Source organism: Salmo salar, chromosome 17 (assembly GCF_965601325.2).
Source record: "Salmo salar chromosome 17, fSalSal1, whole genome shotgun sequence".
Taxonomy (NCBI): Eukaryota; Metazoa; Chordata; class Actinopteri; order Salmoniformes; family Salmonidae; genus Salmo; species Salmo salar.
Window position 1 is genome coordinate 72,163,920 of NC_138307.1, and position 26,447 is coordinate 72,190,366.

Consider the following 26,447-nt stretch of genomic DNA (forward strand, 5'->3'; position numbering starts at 1 on the left):
TCCTCCACCTCGTCAGATAATGTAGTTACTGCTAGATTGGAGAGACGGGCCGTTATGGCCTCACCAGCAAAATAACGTCTCTGTTCCTGGAAGAAGTTGCTTGGACCTGTTTCTCAGCATTTTTTCAAGTCATCAGATCATGTTACTTACCGCTCTCAGTTCTAAACGACATAACAGTGCATGAAATGGCCCCAATCCAAATGCCCCTAACTTCACCGATAGCAAATTGGTGGTTTAAAAAATACCTCTCCTGAGTGGAGTATTCTGATGAAGACTTACTGTAAGCTAGTGTTTCCCATACCTAGCTCTGTTCTACCTCAGGCCAGTGTTTGGCTTCCATTGTTTTCAATTGACAAATTTGATACCTTATGGTCATGTGTAGCTCCGTTGGTAGAGTGGCTCTTGCAACGCCAGGGTCGTGCGTTCGATACCCACTGGGGCCGCCCATAAGAAAATGAAGGCTATGCACGCACTACTGTAAGTCGCTTTGGTCAGATAACAACAACAATAATAATAATAATAATAATATGCCATTTATGTCAGAGGTAGAGTTGCACAGTTTGGGGAATATTCAGAGGTGGAAACTTTCCATGGTAATTCACAGGATTATATGGGAATTAACAGAAATATATGCAAATTAATATTAATACCATTTTAAATAAAGATGTTTTTTGTATTGGATATATTTACCATATCATGTGGAGACAGAAACATAAGGTAAAAGTTTTATCATAAGTAGACATAATTGCAAATGATTAAATCCTTCCAATAGAAATAAAATAAAACGATTTAGTTATGAATTGAACTTGAATTAAATGAGTTGACTCTTCACATGGGATGATTTCACTGAACAACAAAAGAAAGGGAATATTGAATGATCCCCAATGATCCATCGCATCTCCCAAAAACGTTTTTCAACATACATCTGTAAAATGACAGTCTAGAAACTAAAGCTTTGGTTGTCTTCCTCTCAGGCTTCCATGTCTTCTCCCTGGACCTCCTCAATGTTCACCTCTTGAACATCAGACTCTGAAGCCTCATCTTCACTGTCACTTTCCAACCTTGTTGAGGATGGCTTGTTGTCAGGCTCAAAAAGCCTTAAACTTGCCCGGATAGCCACCAATTTTTCAACCCTTGTATTGGTCAGCCTGTTGTGTTCTTTGGTGTGTGTGTTCCCAAACAAGGACCAGTTGCGCTCTGAGGTGGCTGATGTTGGTGGGATTTGGAGTTTGATGGAGGCAACGGGAAAGATCCTCAGATAAGTCCCTTCCACCAGGTGGCTGATGAGATATGTTGGCACGAACATATATGAGAACCTTGCCCTCATCCAGGCCAAGGTGGCGAGACACGGTAGTGATGACACCATAGGCCTTGTTGATCTCTGCACCAGACAGGATGCTCTTGCCATCATACTTGGGGTCCAACATGTACTCTGCAGTGTGAATGGGCTTCAGGCAGAAGTCTTAATGCTTTTTGATGTATTTCAGAACTGCAGCTTCCTCTGCTTGGAGCAACAGTAAAGTGGGCAAGGCAGTATGGATTTATTCTCTTACATCTGCAAGCAGAGTCTGAACATCAGACAGGATGGCCTTGTCTCAGTCAATCTGTGCAGTGGCTACTGCTATAGGTTTCAGGAGTTTCAGGCTGCTTACCACTCTCTCCCAAAATACATCATCCAGGAGGATCCTCTTGATGGGGCTGTCCATATCGGCAGACTGTGATATGGCCATTTCTTGGAGAGACTCCTTCCCCTCCAGGAGACTGTCAAACATGATGACTGACAACACCACCCCAACAGGTGTTTCTGGGCAGCTTCAATGTGGTGCTCTTATTCTTCTCACTTTGCTTGGTGAGGTAGATTGCTGCTATAACTTGATGACCATTCACATACCTAACCATTTCCTTGGCTCTCTTGTAGAGTGTATCCATTGTTTTCAGTGCCGTGATGTCCTTGAGGAGCAGATTCAATGCATGAGCAGTACAGGCAATGGGTGTGATGTGAGGGTAGGACTCCTCCACTTTAGACCAAGCAGCCTTCATGTTCGCAGCATGGTCTGTCACCAGTACAAATACCTTATGTGATCCAAGGTCATTGATGACTGCCTTCAGCTCATCTGCAATGTAGAGACCGGTGTGTCTGTTGTCCCTTGTGTCTGTGCTCTTGTAGAATACTGGTTGAGGGGTGGAGATGTAGTCAATTATTCCTTGCCTACGAACATTCGACCACCAATCAGAGATGATTGCAGTACAGTCTGCTTTCTCTATGATTTTCCTTACCTTCACTTGAACTCTGAACTCTGCATCCAGCAAATGAGTAGATAAAGCATGTCTGGTTGGAGGGGTGTATGCTGGGCGAAGAACATTCAGAAATCTCTTCCAATACACATTGCCTGTGAGCATCAGAGGTGAACCAGTTGCATACACAGCTCGAGCAAGACATTCATCAGCATTTCTCTGACTACAGTCCTCTATTGAGTCAAAAAACTTCTGGTTCCAGGAGGGACCACGAGCTGTTGCTTTCGATAAGGTGTCTGATTCATCATTTTCACCTCGAATAGAAGTAGAGGGACTTTTGTCAGAGGTTGCTTGTTGTGAGCGCTGAGGGAACTTTATGCACTTGGCCAGATTCTGCAATCTTTGTTGCATTCTTCACATATGATTTGGCACAGTATTTCAGCTTTTCCTTCTACATTAGCTGCAGTGAAATGTTTCCACACATCAGATCGTGCCTGTGGCATCCTGTAAAGATTAGAAAAAGACGAGTAAAAAAAATAATACAATTCCATGTACAGAAATAGTTAAGCAGTTAAACAACTCCTTTGTAAGATAAATGTTTTAAAATGAAACATGTATGGAAACAGGTGAATTAACACTCCTCAGTTAGCAGGCTCAAGCAAGCTAAAACCCACATGGTAGCAGAAATTAAGTTAGAAATGATTTTAAGACATTTTGCTGCAGGCTACTATTTACTAGTTAACAAAAAATGATGTGTGTCATATAAAATATATTCACCCCACCCAGTATTGTAATCAAAACTGTAATCAAAACCCGAAAGCATTTAGTCCTTGGCTCAGACAGTGTAGTAGTGTGGGCTCAATAGCATCTCATTAGTGTGCAAGATCTTGAGAATCAGCTGTACATGTGATGGAAGAATGCACTGTGCATGCAGAGGGTTGCAATTTCATTGATTTGGGGATAGTTTCACCAAAATATGCCACAAGACCTAGAATTGCCTTGTGTGTATCCCACAAAAAAGGTTCACTGTTATAAGCTAACTTTTTTTAAATGAACTTAAGCAAAATTCCCCAAATTCCAGGGCTTGACTTCCCATGGAAAATTTCCGGAACTATTATGAAAAGTTTCCGACCCTTTGCAACCCTAGTTAGAGGGCATGGATGTGATTTGAGGGCCTTTTGAAAGTCTGCCAGAGGGTAGTCTTTCATCTGCCTGGCATGGCTCCTCCCCCTCTCCTCCCTTTACCTTTCATCCCTCTCCATCCTCCAGTCAGCTCGAGGTCCTCTCCATCCTCCAGTCAGCTCGAGGTCCTCTCCATCCTCCAGTCAGCTCGAGGTCCTCTCCATCCTCCAGTCAGCTCGAGGTCCTCTCCATCCTCCAGTCAGCTCGAGGTCCTCTCCATCCTCCAGTCAGCTCGAGGTCCTCTCCATCCTCCAGTCAGCTCGAGGTCCTCTCCATCCTCCAGTCAGCTCGAGCTCCGCTCCATCCTTCAGGGTAGCTTGTAGATGATGGATTACTATGCATATTTAAAGATCTCATTATAATCCTTACCCCTCATTAACTGACTACCAAGTGTTTTTCCCATCAGATGTTCATCCTTATAGCCTACTGTAGGTCTATATGGTTAATCATTAACCAAGTGTTCATATAGCCTACTGGAGGTCTATATCATTAACCCAGTATCCTTATAGCCTGCTGGAGGTCTATATCATTAACCCAGTATCCTTATAGCCTGCTGGAGGTCTATATCATTAACCCAGTATCCTTATAGCCTGCTGGAGGTCTATATCATTAACCCAGTATCCTTATAGCCTGCTGGAGGTCTATATCATTAACCCAGTATCCGTATAGCCTGCTGGAGGCCTATATCATTAACCCAGTATCCTTATAGCCTGCTGGATGTTTGTATGTACATTAGTATTGAAGGAATATGTAGGTCCTATGGCTGTTAGATATGGAATGGCTGTCGGGCTGTAAAATTATACCTCACGTTCTGTAGGAAGTGAGCCTTGGACAGGTGAGCCTTGGACAGGTGAGCCTTGGACAGGTGAGCCTTGGACAGGTGAGCCTTGGACAGGTGAGCCTTGGACAGGTGGGCCTTGGACAGGTGGGCCTTGGACAGGTGGGCCTTGGACAGGTGGGCCTTGGACAATCCATAGTGGCCAATAGGGCAGGAGCCCATATCTTGAGTCTGTAGCGTGGGGCAGCTTGACGTACAAGCACACCCCCTGGACAGGATGCTAGTATGTCACAGGGCCTTTCATAGGAAAATAGATTTAGTAGGAATCTATATATTGGCCTGTTATGGTTGTATTACAATCAGTACTGTACATGTGAACCAAGTTTTATAATTTTCTGAAAACCCAAACTGCATTCTCCTGGACCAATAGTGTTGTTCAGTAAAGGTTATAGAGACTGAGTGAGAACTGGGGTGTGATGTGTATTTACCAGTCACCAAGGCAGCAGTACAGCAGTCCTCCCGGGGTGAGGGGGGAGGTTAAATGACGTTGCCATGGCATTGCCGTGGAGGCTAATAGAATGTGAAGGGCCTATGTGGGAGGCTCCGGCTCACTGTTGCCCACCATCAGAACATGACACAGCCTCCTCCAACTCTCTGTCGCTCATTCAATTGCTCTCGTGAGACGACGCTGTGCCGTCTGGGTAGGCCCAGAGGCATGGATTGATGAAACTCATGGCTGGTTTTTTTTCTCTGCCAACAGGAACTCAAGCCCCAGAGTCACTATAACCATGGCTACAGTGAGAATGTGGGGCGCAAGAGCCACGTGGATGACTACAGTACCTGGGACATCGTGAAAGCCACGCAGTGAGTACCGCCGGGCTCGCGTGCGTGCGTGCGTGCGTGCGTGCGTGTGTGTGTGTGTGTGTGTGTGTGTGTGTGTGTGTGTGTGTGTGTGTGTGTGTGTGTGTGTGTGTGTGTGTGTGTGTGTGTGTGTGTGTGTGTGTGTGTGTGTGTGTGTGTGTGTGTGTGTGTGTTTGCGCGCAAAGCTTGGCCAGTGTGGTTAAAGGTATACAAGCAATGTGAGCTGGAGAGACTTTTTCCTCATTCTGTAACTGGTTTTAACTGTACCGCAACAGGAAGTGTTTTTATCTTGTGTAGCAGGGAAAATATTATTTCCAGGCTTCACGTTGTTCTCCAGCATATAGGCCTAACTGCTTGAAAAAGTACTGCGGCATCCAAGCAGCTCCCCAGACATGTGCATCCAAGCAGCTCCCCAGACATGTGCATCCAAGCAGCTCCCCAGACATGTGCATCCAAGCAGCTCCCCAGACATGTGCATCCAAGCAGCTCCCCAGACATGTGCATCCAAGCAGCTCCCCAGACATGTGCATCCAAGCAGCTCCCCAGACATGTGCATCCAAGCAGCTCCCCAGACATGTGCATCCAAGCAGCTCCCCAGACATGTGCATCCAAGCAGCTCCCCAGACATGTGCATCCAAGCAGCTCCCCAGACATGTGCATCCAAGCAGCTCCCCAGACATGTGCATCCAAGCAGCTCCCCAGACATGTGCATCCAAGCAGCTCCCCAGACATGTGCATCCATGCAGCTCCCCAGACATGTGCATCCATGCAGCTCCCCAGACATGTGCATCCAAGCAGCTCCCCAGACATGTGGCTAAGAGAAGCTGGCATTTCATCAATCTACACACACTACCTCATAATAAAGGGAAAAACAGCTTTTTATAAATGTTTGCACATTTATAAAAAAACAGAACTTATTTATTCAGACTCTTTGCTATGAGTCTCGAAATTGAGTTTAGGTGAATCCTGTTTCCATTGATCATCCTTGATGTTTCTACAACTTGATTGGAGTCCACCTTTGGTAAATTCAATTGATTGGACATAATTTGGAAAGGCACACACCTGTCCATAAGGTCCCACAGATGACAGTGCATGTCAGAGCAAAAACCAAGCCATGAGGTCGAAGGAATTGTCCGTAGATCTCCGAGACAGTATTATGTCGAGGCACAGATCTGGAGAAGGGTACCAAAAGATGTCTGCAGAATTGAAGGTCCCCTAGAACATCTTAAATGGAAGAAGTTTGGAACCACCAAGACTCTTCCTAGAGCTGGCTGCCTGCCTAACGGAGCAATCGGGGGAGAAGGGCCTTGGTCAGGGAGGTGACCAAGAACCTGATGGTCACTCTGACAGAGCTCCAGAGTTTCTCTGTGGAGATGGGAGAACCTGTAGACTAGTGTCTATCGATCCCTGCTCCAGGTCATATCACTGCTCTAGACTAGTGGCTAACGATCCCTGCTACGGGGTGAATCTGTACCCCTAGGTACAGATCTAGGATCAGTTACCCCTCCCCCAGTCTTAACCTTTAGTGGGGAAAATGCAAAACTGGCTCAAGATCAGTGTCTAGGAGCAACTTCACACTACACCGCTATCGATACCTCCTCTAGTTGGTTTGCATATAGGGTAACAGACAGGCCCCTAGTATGGAAGCTAGCAGGAAACCACTAACAGAACATTTATTTCCTGTGTGATTTACTACTAGCCTCCATGGACTTGTTTCCTTGTTCTGGCATCGTCAGGACCAGATATGCATCAGCTAGTCTGCATTACCTGTGATTTCCCTTCCCCCATGAATGTGTTCACATGGTATTATGAAACGATCCAGACCAATGGTGTATGAACATAGTGCCTTCAAAGTATTCACACCCCTTGACTTTTTACACATGTTATTACAGCCTGAATTTAAAATGGATTCAATTGACTTTTGTCACGCACAATACCCCATAATGTCAAAGTGGAATTTTGTTATCCGACATTTTACAAACTAATAAAAAATGAAAATCTGAATTGTCTTGAACCAATTTGTTATGGCAAGCCTAAATAAGTCCGGGAGTCAACATGTGCTCAACAAGTCCCATAATAAGTTGCATGGACTCACTCTGGGGGCAATAATAGTGTTTAACCTACTTTTTGAGTGACTACCTCCTCACTGTACCCCACACACAATTATCTAAGGTCCCTCAGTCGAGCAGTGAATATCAAAAATCGATTCAAACACAAAGACCAGGGAGGTTTTACAATACTTGGCAGAGAAGGGCACCTAAAACGCAGGCATTGAATATCCCTTTGAGCATGGTGAAGTTATTACACTTTGGATGGGGTATCTACACCCAGTCACCTCAAAGGTACAGGCGTCCTTCCTAACTCAGTTGTCGGAGAAGAATATGTTCAGGGATTTCACCATGACACCGTACCCAAACCGGCCATCGTGCGCCAATTGATTTTGTCCCCCCCACACCAAACGCGATCACGACATGCAGGTTAAAATATCAAAACGAACTCTGAACCAATTATTTTAATTCGGGGACAGGTCCAAAAGCATTAAACATTTATAGTAATTTAGCTAGCTAGCTTGCTGTTGCTAGCTAATTTGTCCTGGGATATAAACATTGAGTTGTTATTTTACCTGAAATGCACAAGGTCCTCTTCTCCGACAATCAATCCACATATAAAACAGTCAACCGAATTGTTTCTAAATCAAATTTTATTGGTCACATACACATGGTTTGCAGATGTTAATGTGAGTGTAGCGAAATGCTTGTGCTTCTAGTTCAGACCATGCAGTAATATCTAACAAGTAATCTAACAATTTCACAACAACTACCTTATACACACAAGTGTAAAGGAATGAATAAGAATATGTACATATAAATATATGGATGAGCGATGGCTGATCGACATAGGCAAGATGCAGTATATACATATGAGATGAGTAATGTAGGGTATGTAAACATTTATATAAAGTGGCATTGTTTAAAGTGGCTAGTGATACATTTATTACATCCAATTTTTCATTATTAAAGTGGCTAGAGATTGAGTCAGTATGTTGGCAGCAGCAGTTTTTCAGTCTCTCGGTCCCAGCTTTGATGCACCTGTACTGACCTCGCCTTCTGGATGATAGCGGGGTGAACAGGCAGTTGCTTGGGTGGTTGTTGTCCTTGATGATCTTTTTGGCCTTCCTGTGACATCGGGTGGTGGAGCACCCCCTTATCCACATCGACGGGACAGTAGTGGAGAAGGTGGAAAGTTTTTAAGTTCCTCTTCTAGTCATCTCTCCTCCTTCCGGCTTTTTCTTCTTTGGACTTTATATGGCGATCGGCATCTAAACTTTCATCGTTTTACCACGACGACCGACGAACTCAGTTGTCTTTCAATCGCCCACGTGGGTATAACCAATGAGGAGATGGCACGTGGGTATCTGCTTCTATAAACCGATGCGAGAGGCAGGACTTGCACCCCGATCAGCGTCACAAATAGAACTGACTTGAAAGGAATTTTATATCTACATTATAGGAACACCTGTAATTACAAAGTACAATGATTCATGTTTTGCTTTAGCTTGAGATTTATAGTCAGTGGTAGAGACTTTAAGTGCATGAAGAGGTCAACTGTACATAAGTCATATGCCTGTTTTGTTGAAGCTATACTTTCAGTTCCTATTGATACTATGTTCCAGTCTTACTTCTGCTAGCACATGATAGCAATAGGAGGAAGAAGGATTGGGAAACTAACTGCAAATAACAATAAGCTGATCTCCTTCTAGCAGAAACATCTTTGTATTAGCAACTATTAATTATGAGCTTATTTGGTATTGAAGTTAAGGGACATCACCATGGGCGGAGTGAACCTCATTAGGGGATAAAAAGGGAAAACACCATATTTTGTACTGAGTGTGTTACTTGCAAATGACTAAGTGTATACTCCGGGTTGCAATCCTTATTAAACAAACTAACCTCTGATCAAATAAGTTTCTTGTGGTCACTTGTATAACAGGGCCGAATTCTCTTACAATGCTCATTGGCACATGCAAGCAGTGTGGGTGCAATAATTGAATAACACGTATGTTTATGTCCTGAGGTGCTGACCTGTTGCACCCTCGACAACTACTGTGATTATTATTATTTGACCATGCTGGTCATTTATGAACCTTTGAACATCTTGGCCATGTTCTGTTATAATCTCCACCCGTCACAGCCAGAAGAGGACTGGTCACCCCTCATAGCCTGGTTCCTCTCTAGGTTTCTTCCTAGGTTTTGGCCTTTCTAGGGAGTTTTTCCTAGCCACCGTGCTTCTTCACCTGCATTGCTTGCTGTTTGGGGTTTTAGGCTGGGTTTCTGTACAGCACTTTGAGATATCAGCTGATGTAAGAAGGGCTATATAAATACATTTGATTTACATTTATTTTGCAGTGTAGTCGGCATGTGAGGCCAATGGTGACTTTATAACAGAGTTTAATGGCTGTGATAAGAGAACTGAGGATGGATCAACAACATTGTAGTTACTCTACAATACTAACCTAATTGACAGAGTAAAAAGAAGGAAGCCTGTACAGAATAACAATATTCCAAAACATGCATCCTGTTTTGCAACAAGGCACTAAAGTAATACTGCAAAAAAAATAAATGACAAAGGAATTAACTTTTTGGCCTGAAATATAAAGTGTTGTGTTTGGGGCAAATCCAATACAACACATTACTAAGTACAACTCTCCACATTTTCAAGCATAGTGGTGGCTGCATCATGTTATGGGTATGCTTCTAATCGTTAAGGACTGGGGAGTTTTTCAGGATAAAAAAATATACGGAATGGAGCTAAGCACAGGAAAAATCCTAGACGAAAACCTGGTCTGCTTTCACACCAGACACTGAGAGATGAATTCACCTTTCAGCAGGACAATAACCTAGAACATAAGGCCAAATCTACACTGGAGTTGTTTACCAAGAAGACCGTGGATGTTCCTGAGATGCCGAGTTACAGTTTTGACTTAAATGTACTTGAAAATTGATGGCAAGACCTGAAAATGGTTGTCTAGCAATGATCAACAACCAATTTGACAGAGCTTGAACAATTTGTTTTAAAGAATAATATGTAAATGTTGCAAATGTAGGTGTGGAAAGCGCTTAGAGACTTACCCAGAAGACTCACCGCTGTAATCGCTGTCAAATGTAATTCTAACATGTATTGACTCGGGTGTGAATACTTATGTAAATGAGATTTCTGTATTTCATATCCAATAAATTTGCATGCATTTATAAAAACATGTTTTCACTTTGTGTTAATGTGTGAGAAATCTATTTAATCCATTTTGAATTCAGTCTAACACAAGTCAAGGAATATGAATACTTTCTGAAGGCACTGTATTAATATGTTGTCATGAATGTGAATATAGTGCAAGGTGCAGACATGGGTCTAGGTTTCCCTCTGGAGTAGAATAGTCTGACTGACAAAGGCCTTGTGTTTCTTTTATTGAAGAAGAAGAACCTAAATCCAGATGCTTCATCCTCCTGATATGAGGGTTCATTTATGTGCTCTGTTAAGGACAGAAAAGGCTGTTATGGCAAGGGATACTGTTGTGGGTGGGTGTAGGGTGTGTGTTGACCCTATTCTAACCTTGTCTACCTACATTCTCCAGGTATGGGATCTTTGAGCGCTGCAGAGAGCTGGTGGAGGCAGGCTATGACGTTCAGCAGCCGGACAAAGAGAACGTCACACTCCTGCACTGGGCCGCCATCAACAATAGAGTAGACTTGGTCAAGTGAGTGACACACACACCTCACTCACATACACACACCTCACTCACATACACACACCTCACACACAGACCTCACACACCTCAGTCACACACTCACATACACACACCTCACTCACATACACACATGCCTCACACCGAATAACCCAATGCCCTTGACCTCCTCTCTCTATTCAGCTGTCTCACATGTGATTTGTGAGTTGCAGTAAACCTACATGTACATGTGAAATGTTACTCCCAACACCCTCCTGTGGAATGTTTCTTATCAGAGGGATTTCCCAGTCAGACTGGAACTCATGCAAGAATCCTGTCCTAGAACCCTGAACTCACATACTCACACAGGACATAGTCCTAGAACCCTAAACTCACATACTCACACAGGACATAGTCCTAGAACCCTAAACTCACATACTCACACAGGACATAGTCCTAGAACCCTAAACTCACATACTCACACAGGACGTAGTCCTAGAACCCTAAACTCACATACTCACACAGGACGTAGTCCTAGAACCCTAAACTCACATACTCACACAGGACATAGTCCTAGAAACCTAAACTCACATACTCATACAGGACATAGTCCCGGAACCCTAAACTCACATACTCATACAGGACATAGTCCCGGAACCCTAAACTCACATACTCACACAGGACATAGTCCCGGAACCCTAAACTCACATACTCACACAGGACATAGTCCCGGAACCCTAAACTCACATACTCACACAGGACATAGTCCTGGAACCCTAAACTCACATACTCACACAGGACATAGTCCTGGAACCCTAAACTCACATACTCACACAGGACGTAGTCCCGGAACCCTAAACTCACATACTCACACAGGACGTAGTCCCGGAACCCTAAACTCACATACTCACACAGGACGTAGTCCCGGAACCCTAAACTCACATACTCACACAGGACGTAGTCCCGGAACCCTAAACTCACATACTCACACAGGACGTAGTCCCGGAACCCTAAACTCACATACTCACACAGGACGTAGTCCCGGAACCCTAAACTCACATACTCACACAGGACGTAGTCCCGGAACCCTAAACTCACATACTCACACAGGACGTAGTCCCGGAACCCTAAACTCACACACACACACACACACACACACACACACACACACACACAGGACGCAGCCCTGGAACCCTAAACACACACACACACACACACACACACACACACACACACACAGGACGCAGCCCTGGAACCCTAAACACACACACTCACACACACACACACACACAGAACGCAGCCCTGGAACCCTAAACACACACACACACACAGGACGCAGCCCTGGAACCCTAAACACACACACACACACACAGGACGCAGCCCTGGAACCCTAAACACACACACACACACACAGGACGCAGCCCTGGAACCCTAAACACACACACTCACACACACACACACAGGACGCAGCCCTGGAACCCTAAACACACACACTCCACACACACACACACAGGACGCAGCCCTGGAACCCTAAACACACACACTCACACACACACACACAGGACGCAGCCCTGGAACCCCACACACACACACACACACACACACACACACACACACACACACACACACACAGGACGTAGTCCCGGAACCCTAAACTCACATACTCACACAGGACGTAGTCCCGGAACCCTAAACACACACACTCACACAGGACGCAGTCCCGGAACCCTAAACTCACACGCTCACACAGGACGCAGTCCTGGAACCCTAAACACACATGCTCACACAGGACGCAGCCCTGGAACCCTAAACACACACACACACACACACACACACAGGACGCAGCCCTGGAACCCTAAACACACACACACACACACACACACACACAGGACGCAGCCCTGGAACCCTAAACACACACACACACACACAGGACGCAGCCCTGGAACCCTGAACACACACACTCTCACACACACACACACACAGAACGCAGCCCTGGAACCCTAAACACACACACACACACACACACACACACACACACACACACACACACACACACAGGACGCAGCCCTGGAACCCTAAACACACACACACACACACAGGACGCAGCCCTGGAACCCTAAACACACACACACACACACAGGACGCAGCCCTGGAACCCTAAACACACACACACACACACACAGGACGCAGCCCTGGAACCCTAAACACACACACACACACACACACAGGACGCAGCCCTGGAACCCTAAACACACACACACACACACACACACAGGACGCAGCCCTGGAACCCTAAACACACACACACACACACACACACACACACACACACACACACACACACACACACACACACACACACACACACACAGGACGCAGTCCTGGAACCCCAAACACACACACACACACACACACAGGACGCAGTCCTGGAACCCTAAACACACACACACACACACACACAGGACGCAGTCCTGGAACCCTAAACACACACACACACACACACACAGGACGCAGTCCTGGAACCCTAAACACACACACACACACACACACAGGACGCAGTCCTGGAACCCTAAACACACACACACACACACAGGACGCAGTCCTGGAACCCTAAACACACACACACACACACACAGGACGCAGTCCTGGAACCCTAAACACACACACACACACACACAGGACGCAGTCCTGGAACCCTAAACACACACACACACACACACACACAGGACGCAGTCCTGGAACCCTAAACACACACACACACACACACACACAGGACGCAGTCCTGGAACCCTAAACACACACACACACACACACACACAGGACGCAGTCCTGGAACCCTAAACACACACACACACACACACACACAGGACGCAGTCCTGGAACCCTAAACACACACACACACACACACACACAGGACGCAGTCCTGGAACCCTAAACACACACACACACACACACACAGGACGCAGTCCTGGAACCCTAAACACACACACACACACACACACAGGACGCAGTCCTGGAACCCTAAACACACACACACACACACACACAGGACGCAGTCCTGGAACCCTAAACACACACACACACACACACACAGGACGCAGTCCTGGAACCCTAAACACACACACACACACACACAGGACGCAGTCCTGGAACCCTAAGCACACACACACACACACACAGGACGCAGTCCTGGAACCCTAAACACACACACACACACACACAGGACGCAGTCCTGGAACCCTAAACACACACACACACACACACACACAGGACGCAGTCCTGGAACCCCAAACACACACACACACACACACAGGACGCAGTCCTGGAACCCCAAACACACACACACACACACACAGGACGCAGTCCTGGAACCCCAAACACACACACACACACACACAGGACGCAGTCCTGGAACCCTAAACACACACACACACACACAGGACGCAGTCCTGGAACCCTAAACACACACACACACACACACACACACACAGGACGCAGTCCTGGAACCCTAAACACACACACACACACACACAGGACGCAGTCCTGGAACCCTAACACACCACACACACACACAGGACGCAGTCCTGGAACCCTAAACACACACACACACACACACAGGACGCAGTCCTGGAACCCTAAACACACACACACACACACACAGGACGCAGTCCTGGAACCCTAAACACACACACACACACACACAGGACGCAGTCCTGGAACCCTAAACACACACACACACACACACAGGACGCAGTCCTGGAACCCTAAACACACACACACACACACACACACAGGACGCAGTCCTGGAACCCTAAACACACACACACACACACACACACAGGACGCAGTCCTGGAACCCTAAACACACACACACACACACACACACAGGACGCAGTCCTGGAACCCTAAACACACACACACACACACACACACAGGACGCAGTCCTGGAACCCTAAACACACACACACACACACACACACAGGACGCAGTCCTGGAACCCTAAACACACACACACACACACACACACAGGACGCAGTCCTGGAACCCTAAACACACACACACACACACACACAGGACGCAGTCCTGGAACCCTAAACACACACACACACACACACACACGGACGCAGTCCTGGAACCCTAAACACACACACACACACACACACACAGGACGCAGTCCTGGAACCCTAAACACACACACACACACACACACACAGGACGCAGTCCTGGAACCCTAAACACACACACACACACACACACACAGGACGCAGTCCTGGAACCCTAAACACACACACACACACACACACAGGACGCAGTCCTGGAACCCTAAACACACACACACACACACACACAGGACGCAGTCCTGGAACCCTAAACACACACACACACACACACACAGGACGCAGTCCTGGAACCCTAAACACACACACACACACACACACACAGGACGCAGTCCTGGAACCCTAAACACACACACACACAGGATGCAGTCCTGGAACCCTAAACACACACACACACACACACACACACACACACACACACACACACACACACACACACACACACACAGGACGCAGTCCTGGAACCCTAAACACACACACACACAGGACGCAGTCCTGGAACCCTAAACACACACACACACACACACACAGGACGCAGTCCTGGAACCCTAAACACACACACACACACACACACACACACACAGGACGCAGTCCTGGAACCCTAAACACACACACACACACACACACACACACACACACACACACAGGACGCAGTCCTGGAACCCTAAACACACACACACACACACACACAGGACGCAGTCCTGGAACCCTAAACACACACACACACACACACAGGACGCAGTCCTGGAACCCTAAACACACACACACACGCACAGGACGCAGTCCTGGAACCCTAAACACACACATACTCACACAGGACGCAGTCCTGGAACCCTAACCCTGCAGTTGCAGTGTGCTGTGTGTGGTGCATACGTTGGATTTCTAAAGGTATGCATCACATTGTATGTGTAGAGACGGCGTGACAGAAACGGTAGCAGAAGGTGAATGTTGAACTTTGGTTGCTGTGTACCATTTTGCGCCATGACACTGTCGGTGTGATTGAGACTCTCATACTCACACAGGACAAAGGCTGGCATTGGTCCATTACATTAGTGCAAACATTTTGTATCAGAAAACAAGTTTCTTATTGGATTAGTTCAGTTAGTCCCTCCCTGTTAGCTTCTGTTTGGTCCCTAGTGAAGAGAACCCAGCCATCCTACTGTGCTGTCTTTACCATTGTGGTGCAGAGGGATGTTCTGCTGCAGACTGATGTCCTGCAGTACACACACTGTACAGAACAGAAACACTGCCAGAACCTTGGTCCCTCTGGTTTGAGATTCTATTCTTATACATTCTAATACAACATAGCAGGAAGGGAGAGAACAAGTTCCTGGATGTCTGCTAAGGTCTGAGCCATCGGTTCCATTGGAAGGGCTGACACCCTCTTAATACGTCATATTCCTGGACATCCGGAGGCAACAGAACTGAATTAGTTCACTGCATTAACAATCAAATCTTTTCACCACCTGTTGTTGAGTGAGTGCTAAATGTATTTCTGACTCTGTCGCTGTGTGTAGGTACTACATATCAAAGGGGGCGATGGTGGACCAGTTGGGAGGTGACCTCAACTCCACACCACTGCATTGGGCCACAAGGTAAGAGTGACAACAATAGATGAGGCATTAACAGACTCTGGTTCAGTCTGCTTTCCAGGACCAAGCTTGTCCAGCAGTCTCAAAACATTAGGTCCTGTTGGATATGTTTATCTGTGGACCATCTAGAGAGAGAGGTGAAAGGTTATATACTGTATGAAGTGGAGGTATTGTTTCCAGTGGACTCTCTCCTTTCCCCTGTGTGGGTGTCATAGGGCGTGTTTCTGCTAAAGTCCTTTTCCCCCCCGAGTCACACGAGACCTTCAGAGTTGTATGAAGACCCAGTACTGCCTGTCCTCCTCACCCCTGTCAGAGAGCTCTCTACTGCATTATTCATATGATCAGCAGGGGGCCACCATTCCTAGCCGGGGGCCCCATACCTAGCCAGGCCTCACGGCTTTGTCAGCAGCCCTCCCCTCCCTGCTAGTGACCTTTCACAGTAGATAGGAGTGGAGCCCATCTGTCGCATCACTGACACTTTCTATATGCGGTTTATGTGTAGTATTGTGAATATAAGGACTTAATTACAATGCTGAGGATTGTGTTTGGTTAAGTATCTAGTGCATCAATCTTCTTATTAAACCATCTCTCAATCGGATGTGGTGTCTACGTTTCATTTATATTATGTTGTCATTTAACAGACACTTATCCAGAGCTACTTACACGCACATCGACAGACTTCACCTAGTCAGCTCAGGGATTCAAACCATTTCCTATCTACAAAACCCCCAGAGACTTTACATTTAGTTATTATTGGTGCAATCTGTCATGTCTGTTCCTGCTGTTAATAATGGGGTGTTATTAAGGGGGTTGGCTAGTTTCTTCTGTGCTGCAGATGAATGTTACAGATTGATCCTTTAAACAAAACAAAACCCAGAAACATGTCTAAATGCTAATATCACGCAATACCAGTTAGTTCTTGTGCTCATCAACATAATCATGTTGTGTGTGTCCACAGACAGGGCCACCTCACCATGGTGGTGCAGCTGCTGAAGTATGGGTCCGACCCCTCACTCATCGACGGAGAGGGCTGCAGCTGTGTCCACCTGGCTGCCCAGTTCGGACACACCTCCATTGTGGCCTACCTCATCGCCAAGGGACAGGTACGTCCCAATTGCAAATTAGCCCCTAACCCCTACTTCCTGTGTACTTGTGTAGATCTGAGAGGCTTTGATAAGTGTAAGCAATATTGTGAAAATTCTTCTTAGCCTATTAGAGGGCATTGTGGAGATATTACCATATTTCTTAAACCTCTGAAATCCTCTCAGATCTCCACAAGTGGTTAGGGGTTATGCAGCGTGCGTCAGTTAGATTTACTGTGACGTCACCCCTGTGTTATATTTATTCTGATCGCAGCAGAACTGAAACAGTTTTTTACTTTAAAGCTTTTCTCGCTTATTCAAATCACAGGAGTTGTTGTTGTCAGCCACCAGGGGGGCGTTGTTTCATTAGTTTTCCACCACCAGGGGGGCGTTGTTTCATTAGTTTTCCACCACCAGGGGGGCGTTGTTTCATTAGTTTTCCACCACCAGGGGGGCGTTGTTTCATTTGTTTTCCACCACCAGGGGGGCGTTGTTTCATTCGTTTTCCACCACCAGGGGGGCGTTGTTTCATTAGTTTTCCACCACCAGGGGGGCGTTGTTTCATTAGTTTTCCACCACCAGGGGGGCGTTGTTTCATTAGTTTTCCACCACCAGGGGGGCGTTGTTTCATTAGTTTTCCACCACCAGGGGGGCGTTGTTTCATTAGTTTTCCACCACCAGGGGGGCGTTGTTTCATTAGTTTTCCACCACCAGGGGGGCGTTGTTTCATTAGTTTTCCACCACCAGGGGGGCGTTGTTTCATTAGTTTTCCACCACCAGGGGGGCGTTGTTTCATTAGTTTTCCACCACCAGGGGGGCGTTGTTTCATTAGTTTTCCACCACCAGGGGGGTGTTGTTTCATTTGTTTTCCACCACCAGGGGGGCGTTGTTTCATTCGTTTTCCACCACCAGGGGGGCGTTGTTTCATTAGTTTTCCACCACCAGGGGGGCGTTGTTTCATTTGTTTTCCACCACCAGGTGGGCGTTGTTTCATTAGTTTTCCACCACCAGGGGGGCGTTGTTTCATTAGTTTTCCGCCACCAGGGGGGCGTTGTTTCATTAGTTTTCCGCCACCAGGGGGCGTTGTTTCATTAGTTTTCCACCGCCTGCATTCCACATTGTCAGCCCTGCAAGGTTTTTCCTGGATCTGTTCAGTAGCTCAAACATCTTCAAAGAAGCACAGTGTCGGTCTTCTCTGTGTTTATTGGGGGTTTGTGACCATGTTCTCTTTCTCCCTCTCCTCCTATAGGATGTGGACATGATGGATCAGAATGGAATGACTCCCTTGATGTGGGCAGCTTACAGGACACACAGGTGGGTGTGGGTGTGTGTGTCTGTCTGTCTGTCTGTCTGTCTGTCTGTCTGTCTGTCTGTCTGTCTGTCTGTCTGTCTGTCTGTCTGTCTGTCTGTCTGTCTGTCTGTCTGTCTGTCTCATGCGTTCACCCATATCCTACTTATGTCCTAGCCTTGCCCCATCTAGCACTAATACACCAAGTTAATTTAAACACACACAGCAGTCACACAAACTGAAATCCATGCCCATTTAGAAATGGAATGCCCATCTAGATACGCAACGTTTAGAAATGGAATGCCCATCTAGATGATCAACATTTAGAAATGGAATGCCCATCTAGATGCTCAACGTTTAGAAATGGAATGCCCATCTAGATGATCAACATTTAGAAATGGAATGCCCATCTAGATGATCAACATTTAGAAATGGAATGCCCATCTAGATGATCAACATTTAGAAATGGAATGCCCATCTAGATGAGCAACGTTTAGAAATGGAATGCCCATCTAGATGATCAACATTTAGAAATGGAATGCCCATCTAGATGAGCAACGTTTAGAAATGGAATGCCCATCTAGATGAGCAACGTTTAGAAATGGAATGCCCATCTAGATGAGCAACGTTTAGAAATGGAATGCCCATCTAGATGAGCAACGTTTAGAAATGGAATGCCCATCTAGATGAGCAACGTTTAGAAATGGAATGCCCATCTAGATGAGCAACGTTTAGAAATGGAATGCCCATCTAGATGAGCAACGTTTAGAAATGGAATGCCCATCTAGATGAGCAACGTTTAGAAATGGAATGCCCATCTAGATGAGCAACGTTTAGAAATGGAATGCCCATCTAGATGAGCAACGTTTAGAAATGGAATGCCCATCTAGATGAGCAACGTTTAGAAATGGAATGCCCATCTAGATGATCAACATTTTAGAAATGGAATGCCCATCTAGATGATCAACATTTTAGAAATGGAATGCCCATCTAGATACGCAACATTTAGAAATGGAATGCCCATCTAGATGATCAACATTTAGAAATGGAATGCCCATCTAGATGATCAACATTTAGAAATGGAATGCCCATCTAGATACGCAACATTTAGAAATGGAATGCCCATCTAGATGATCAACATTTAGAAATGGAATGCCCATCTAGATACTCAACATTTAGAAATGGAATGCCCATCTAGATACGCAACATTTAGAAATGGAATGCCCATCTAGATACGCAACATTTAGAAATGGAATTCCCATCTAGATGATCAACATTTAGAAATGGAATGCCCATCTAGATACTCAACATTTAGAAATGGAATGCCCATCTAGATACGCAACATTTAGAAATGGAATGCCCATCTAGATACTCAACGTTTAGAAATGGAATGCCCATCTAGATACGCAACATTTAGAAATGGAATGCCCATCTAGATACGCAACATTTAGAAATGGAATTCCCATCTAGATGATCAACATTTAGAAATGGAATGCCCATCTAGATGATCAACATTTAGAAATGGAATGCCCATCTAGATACTCAACATTTAGAAATGGAATGCCCATCTAGATACGCAACATTTAGAAATGGAATGCCCATCTAGATACGCAACATTTAGAAATGGAATGCCCATCGAGATACGCAACATTTAGAAATGGAATGCCCATCTAGATGATCAACATTTAGAAATGGATAGAAGACATAAGAGACAAACTAAAAGCACGAAGAAGAATGTGCAGTGGGCTATTACTTAAATAGCCACTAAACTTCAACTGTGTCGTTAATTAGAGCACATTAAACTATGACCTGGTGACTCTCATAAATAGACTATAAAGGCTTTGCACATGAACTTTGAACTTTGCCCCGTCCTAACAGCGTGGACCCCACCCGGCTACTGCTGACCTTCAACGTGTCGGTCAACCTGGGTGACAAGTACCACAAAAACACGGCTCTGCACTGGGCCGTGCTGGCCGGCAACACTACAGTCATCACCCTGCTGCTGGACTCCAACTCCAATGTGGATGCACAGAACATCAAGGTAAGGGGGCTGTGCAGCTGATCTTGGGACTGCTTTCTTGTGCCAGCATCTCCCCCGCTAATGGTTAAGGTTAGGATTTAGGGAGGAGAAGCTGATCCTAGATCTGTACCTAGTGGAAACGTCACTCCAGAGCCAGGCTATGTTACTGAAGGCCCAAATGTCTCCTACTAACCTCTGACCTGTAGAACATGCTTGTATCTGGTTAGCCTTTTAATTAGCTGTCCTGTATCTGGTTAGCCCTTTTAATAGCTGTCCTGTATCTGGTTAGCCTTTTAATCGCTGTCCTGTATCTGGGTAGCCTTTTAATAGCTGTCCTGTATCTGGTTAGCCTTTTAATAGCTGTCCTGTATCTGGTTAGACTTTTAATAGCTGTCCTGTATCTGGTTAGACTTTTAATTAGCTGTCCTGTATCTGGTTAGCCTTTTAATAGCTGTCCTGTATCTGGTTAGCCCTTTTAATAGCTGTCCTGTATCTGGTTAGCCTTTTAATTAGCTGTCCTGTATCTGGTTAGCCTTTAAATAGCTGTCCTGTATCTGGTTAGACTTTTAATTAGCTGTCCTGTATCTGGGTAGCCTTTTAATAGCTGTCCTGTATCTGGTTAGCCCTTTTAATAGCTGTCCTGTATCTGGTTACCCTTTTAATAGCTGTCCTGTATCTGGTTAGCCTTTTAATAGCTGTCCTGTATCTGGTTAGCCCTTTTAATAGCTGTCCTGTATCTGGTTAGCCCTTTTAATAGCTGTCCTGTATCTGGTTAGCCTTTTAATAGCTGTCCTGTATCTGGTTAGACTTTTAATTGGCTGTCCTGTATCTGGTTAGACTTTTAATTAGCTGTCCTGTATCTGGTTAGACTTTTAATTAGCTGTCCTGTATCTGGTTAGCCTTTTAATTAGCTGTCCTGTATCTGGTTAGACTTTTAATTGGCTGTCCTGTATCTGGTTAGACTTTTAATTAGCTGTCCTGTATCTGGTTAGCCTTTTAATAGCTGTCCTGTATCTGGTTAGCCCTTTAATAGCTGTCCTGTATCTGGTTAGCCTTTTAATAGCTGTCCTGTATCTGGTTAGCCTTTTAATAGCTGTCCTGTATCTGGTTAGCCCTTTAATAGCTGTCCTGTATCTGGTTAGCCTTTTAATAGCTGTCCTGTATCTGGTTAGCCTTTTAATTATCTGTCCTGTATCTGGTTAGACTTTTAATAGCTGTCCTGTATCTGGTTACCCTTTTAATAGCTGTCCTGTATCTGGTTAGCCCTTTTAATAGCTGTCCTGTATCTGGTTAGCCCTTTTAATAGCTGTCCTGTATCTGGGTAGACTTTTAATAGCTGTCCTGTATCTGGTTAGCCCTTTTAATAGCTGTCCTGTATCTGGTTAGCCTTTTAATAGCTGTCCTGTATCTGGTTAGCCCTTTTAATAGCTGTCCTGTATCTGGTTACCCTTTTAATAGCTGTCCTGTATCTGGTTAGCCTTTTAATAGCTGTCCTGTATCTGGTTAGCCTTTAATAGCTGTCCTGTATCTGGTTAGCCTTTAATAGCTGTCCTGTATCTGGTTAGACTTTTAATAGCTGTCCTGTATCTGGTTAGCCTTTTAATAGCTGTCCTGTATCTGGTTAGCCTTTTAATAGCTGTCCTGTATCTGGTTAGCCTTTTAATAGCTGTCCTGTATCTGGGTAGCCCTTTTAATAGCTGTCCTGTATCTGGTTAGCCTTTTAATAGCTGTCCTGTATCTGGTTAGCCTTTTAATTAGCTGTCCTGTATCTGGTTAGCCTTTTAATAGCTGTCCTGTATCTGGGCCTTAGCGCCGCGGGCTTTTAATAGCTGTCCTGTATCTGGTTAGCCTTTTAATAGCTGTCCTGTATCTGGTTAGCCTTTTAATAGCTGTCCTGTATCTGGTTAGCCTTTTAATAGCTGTCCTGTATCTGGTTAGCCTTTTAATAGCTGTCCTGTATCTGGTTAGCCTTTTAATAGCTGTCCTGTATCTGGTTAGCCTTTTAATAGCTGTCCTGTATCTGGTTAGCCTTTTAATAGCTGTCCTGTATCTGGTTAGCCTTTTAATAGCTGTCCTGTATCTGGTTAGCCTTTTAATAGCTGTCCTGTATCTGGTTAGCCTTTTAATAGCTGTCCTGTATCTGGTTAGCCTTTTAATAGCTGTCCTGTATCTGGTTAGCCCTTTTAATAGCTGTCCTGTATCTGGTTAGCCCTTTAATAGCTGTCCTGTATCTGGTTAGCCTTTTAATAGCTGTCCTGTATCTGGTTAGCCTTTTAATAGCTGTCCTGTATCTGGTTAGACTTTTAATAGCTGTCCTGTATCTGGTTAGCCTTTTAATAGCTGTCCTGTATCTGGTTAGCCTTTTAATTATCTGTCCTGTATCTGGTTAGCCTTTTAATAGCTGTCCTGTATCTGGTTAGCCCTTTAATAGCTGTCCTGACATAACTTGAAAGGTGGAGCATTATAATCCAGTGTGGCCAATTAGAATACCTGGAGCACCACCAGTGTTTAGTGTCCATCCTATGGTCTTTCTCCTATCCTACTGTTTAGTGTCCATCCTATGGTCTTTCTCCTATCCTACTGTTTAGTGTCCATCCTATGGTCTTTCTCCTATCCTACTGTTTAGTGTCCATCCTATGGTCTTTCTCCTATCCTACTGTTTAGTGTCCATCCTATGGTCTTTCTCCTATCCTACTGTTTAGTGTCCATCCTATGGTCTTTCTCCTATCTTACTGTTTAGTGTCCATCCTATGGTCTTTCTCCTATCCTACTGTTTAGTGTCCTGTCCATCCTATGGTCTTTCTCCTATCCTACTGTTTAGTGTCCATCCTATGGTCTTTCTCCTATCCTACTGTTTAGTGTCCATCCTATGGTCTTTCTCCTATCCTACTGTTTAGTGTCCATCCTATGGTCTTTCTCCTATCCTACTGTTTAGTGTCCATCCTATGGTCTTTCTCCTATCTTACTGTTTAGTGTCCATCCTATGGTCTTTCTCCTATCCTACTGTTTAGTGTCCATCCTTTGTTCCTGTGTCCTCAGACGTCCTATGATCTGGTACTACCTATCTGTCTGTGAATCATTGTTGGATTGTTACCGTGGTGATCCTCTGGATGTATTCCTCTGTTCGTCCAGGGTGAGACACCGCTGGACCTGGCCAAGCAGAGGAAAAACGTCTGGATGGTCAACCATTTACAGGAGGCTCGGCAGGCCAAGGGTTACGACAGTCCTGGCTACCTGAAGAAGCTGAAGATGGACAAGGTAGACACCATGGAGGAGACTGAGTGGACATACACAAGCATGCAGGCTCACAAACACACTCGGGCACACACACACTCATACACGTATTCGCGTAAGCATGCAAGGCTATGTGTAACGCCACCATTGTCCCTCTGTGTCTAAAAACCTAACGCCACCTGTCTTTCTGGCCAGCAATCCCAGACCCTAAGAAGAGCACCTTCAGGCCTAGTTGCTGCCCTCTTGTTGACGTGAGACAGACAGACCAAAGCTAACACTCTATTCAGACCTTCCCTGGCCTCTCTGTCTTGAAGTAATTGCCCATCCAAGGTAGTGATTTCTTGGAGTCTGAGGAATCCAGCTGTTTGTCTGCACGGACAGACCTGAGGATTGTGTCAAGGCCCTAATCAGGGCGGAAGGTGAATTTGCCCCTAGATGGTGATCTTGGGTCAGATCAGTTTTTTTCTCCACTAATAGTTAAGGTTGGGTTTGGGGGAATGGAAGCTGATCCTAAATCTGTACTTCACCTCAGAGCCCTAATCAGTCTCTCCAAGTCAAGTGATCCAACCACCCCTGCTCGTTGGGACAGGAAGAGCACCAATTAGTTACGCTTGCATCTTGTCTTTTTCAAAGTTTTGCTTCATGACTTTGCATTTCTGTTGTCTTTCAAATTCATACGCTGTCGCACTGGATGATGTAGGTTGTCAAGGTACATCTTTAGATAGCACTCCATAGGGAGGCCCCATTAGCTGCTGTCACGCTACGACGCTAGTCGCCCAGCCGAGCTATGACGCTAGTCGCCCAGCCGAGCTATGACGCTAGTCGCCCAGCCGAGCTATGACGCTAGTCGCCCAGCCGAGCTATGACGCTAGTCGCCCAGCCGAGCTATGACGCTAGTTGCCCACTAGTTACTAGAGGTCGACCGAATGTGATTTTTTTCGACGCCGATACCGATTATTGGAGAATCTATCATTTTTTTAAAAGCCGTTTTTTAATTTTTTAATTTATTTTTTTGTAATAATGACAATTGCAACAATACTGAATGAACACTTATTTTAACTTAATATAATACATCAATAAAATCTATTTAGCCTCAAATAAATAATGAAAGGTGTTCAATTTGGTTTAAATAATGCAAAAACAAAGTGTTGGAGAAGAAAGTAAAAGTGCATGTAAGAAAGCTAACGTTTAAGTGCCTTGCTCAGAACATGGGAACATATGAAAGCTGGTGGTTCCTTTTAACATGAGTCTTCAATATTCCCAGGTAAGAAGTTTTAGGTTGTAGTTATTATAGGACTATTTCTCTCTATACCATTTGTATTTCATATACCTTTGACTATTGGATGTTCTTATAGGCACTTTAGTATTGCCAGTGTAACAGTATAGCTTACGTCCCTCTCCTCGCTCCTACCTGGGCTCGAACCAGGAACACATCGACAACAGCCACCCTCGAAGCAGCGTTACCCATGTAGAGCAAGGGGAAAAACTACTCCAAGTCTCAGAGCGAGTGACGTTTGAAACGCTATTAGCGCGCACCCCGCTAACTAGCTAGCCATTTCACATCGGTTACACCAGCCTAATCTTGGGAGTTGATAGGTTTGAAGTCATAAACGGCTCAATGCTTGAAGCACAGCGAAGAGCTGCTGGCAAAACGCACGAACGTGCTGTTTGAATGAATGCTTACGAGCCTGCTGCTTCCTACCACCGCTCAGTCAGACTGCTCTATCAAATATCAAATCATAGACTTAATTATAGCATAATAACACACAGAAATACGAGCCTTTGGTCATTAATATGGTTGAATCCGGAAACTATCATTTCGGAAACAAAACGTTTATTCTTTCAGTGAAATACGGAACCGTTCCGTATTTTATCTAACGGGTGGCATCCCTAAGTCTAAATATTGCTGTTACATTGCACAACCTTCACTGTTATGTCATAATTATGTACAATTCTGGCAAATTAATGACATTCTTTGTTAGGAATAAATGGACTTCACACAGTTCGCAACGAGCCAGGCGGCCCAAACTACTGCATATACCCTGACAGCTTGCACGGAACGCAAGAGAAGTGACACAATTTCCCTAGTTAAAAGAAATTCATGTTAGCAGGCAATATTAACTAAATATGCAGGTTTAAAAATATATACTTGTGTATTGATTTTAAAGAAAGGAGTTGATGTTTATGGTTAGGTACATATTGGTGCAACGACAGTGCTTTTTTTCGCGAATGCGCTTGTTAAATCACCCGTTTGGCGAAGTAGGCTGTGATTCAATGAGAAATTAACAGGCACCGCATCAATTATATGCAACGCAGGACACACTAGATAAACTAGTAA

At 45.2% G+C, this 26,447-nt stretch overlaps 1 protein-coding gene across 2 annotated transcripts in view; it reads left to right on the top strand.

Annotated features, from left to right (window-relative positions):
• Positions 1 to 26,447, top strand: part of LOC106609686 (palmitoyltransferase ZDHHC17) — a 66,082-nt gene that overhangs the window by 9,768 nt on the left and 29,867 nt on the right. The window contains exons 2-9 of one of the 2 annotated variants that reach the window (XM_082964071.1): positions 3,505 to 3,729; positions 4,956 to 5,059; positions 10,686 to 10,808; positions 16,411 to 16,488; positions 17,444 to 17,588; positions 18,817 to 18,881; positions 20,734 to 20,896; positions 24,008 to 24,133. In XM_082964071.1, the coding sequence (XP_082820197.1) occupies positions 3,505 to 3,729; positions 4,956 to 5,059; positions 10,686 to 10,808; positions 16,411 to 16,488; positions 17,444 to 17,588; positions 18,817 to 18,881; positions 20,734 to 20,896; positions 24,008 to 24,133 (1,029 nt within the window). The remainder of the gene's footprint in view (positions 1 to 3,504; positions 3,730 to 4,955; positions 5,060 to 10,685; positions 10,809 to 16,410; positions 16,489 to 17,443; positions 17,589 to 18,816; positions 18,882 to 20,733; positions 20,897 to 24,007; positions 24,134 to 26,447) is intronic. The other variant, XM_045700102.2, reaches the window with a different exon arrangement.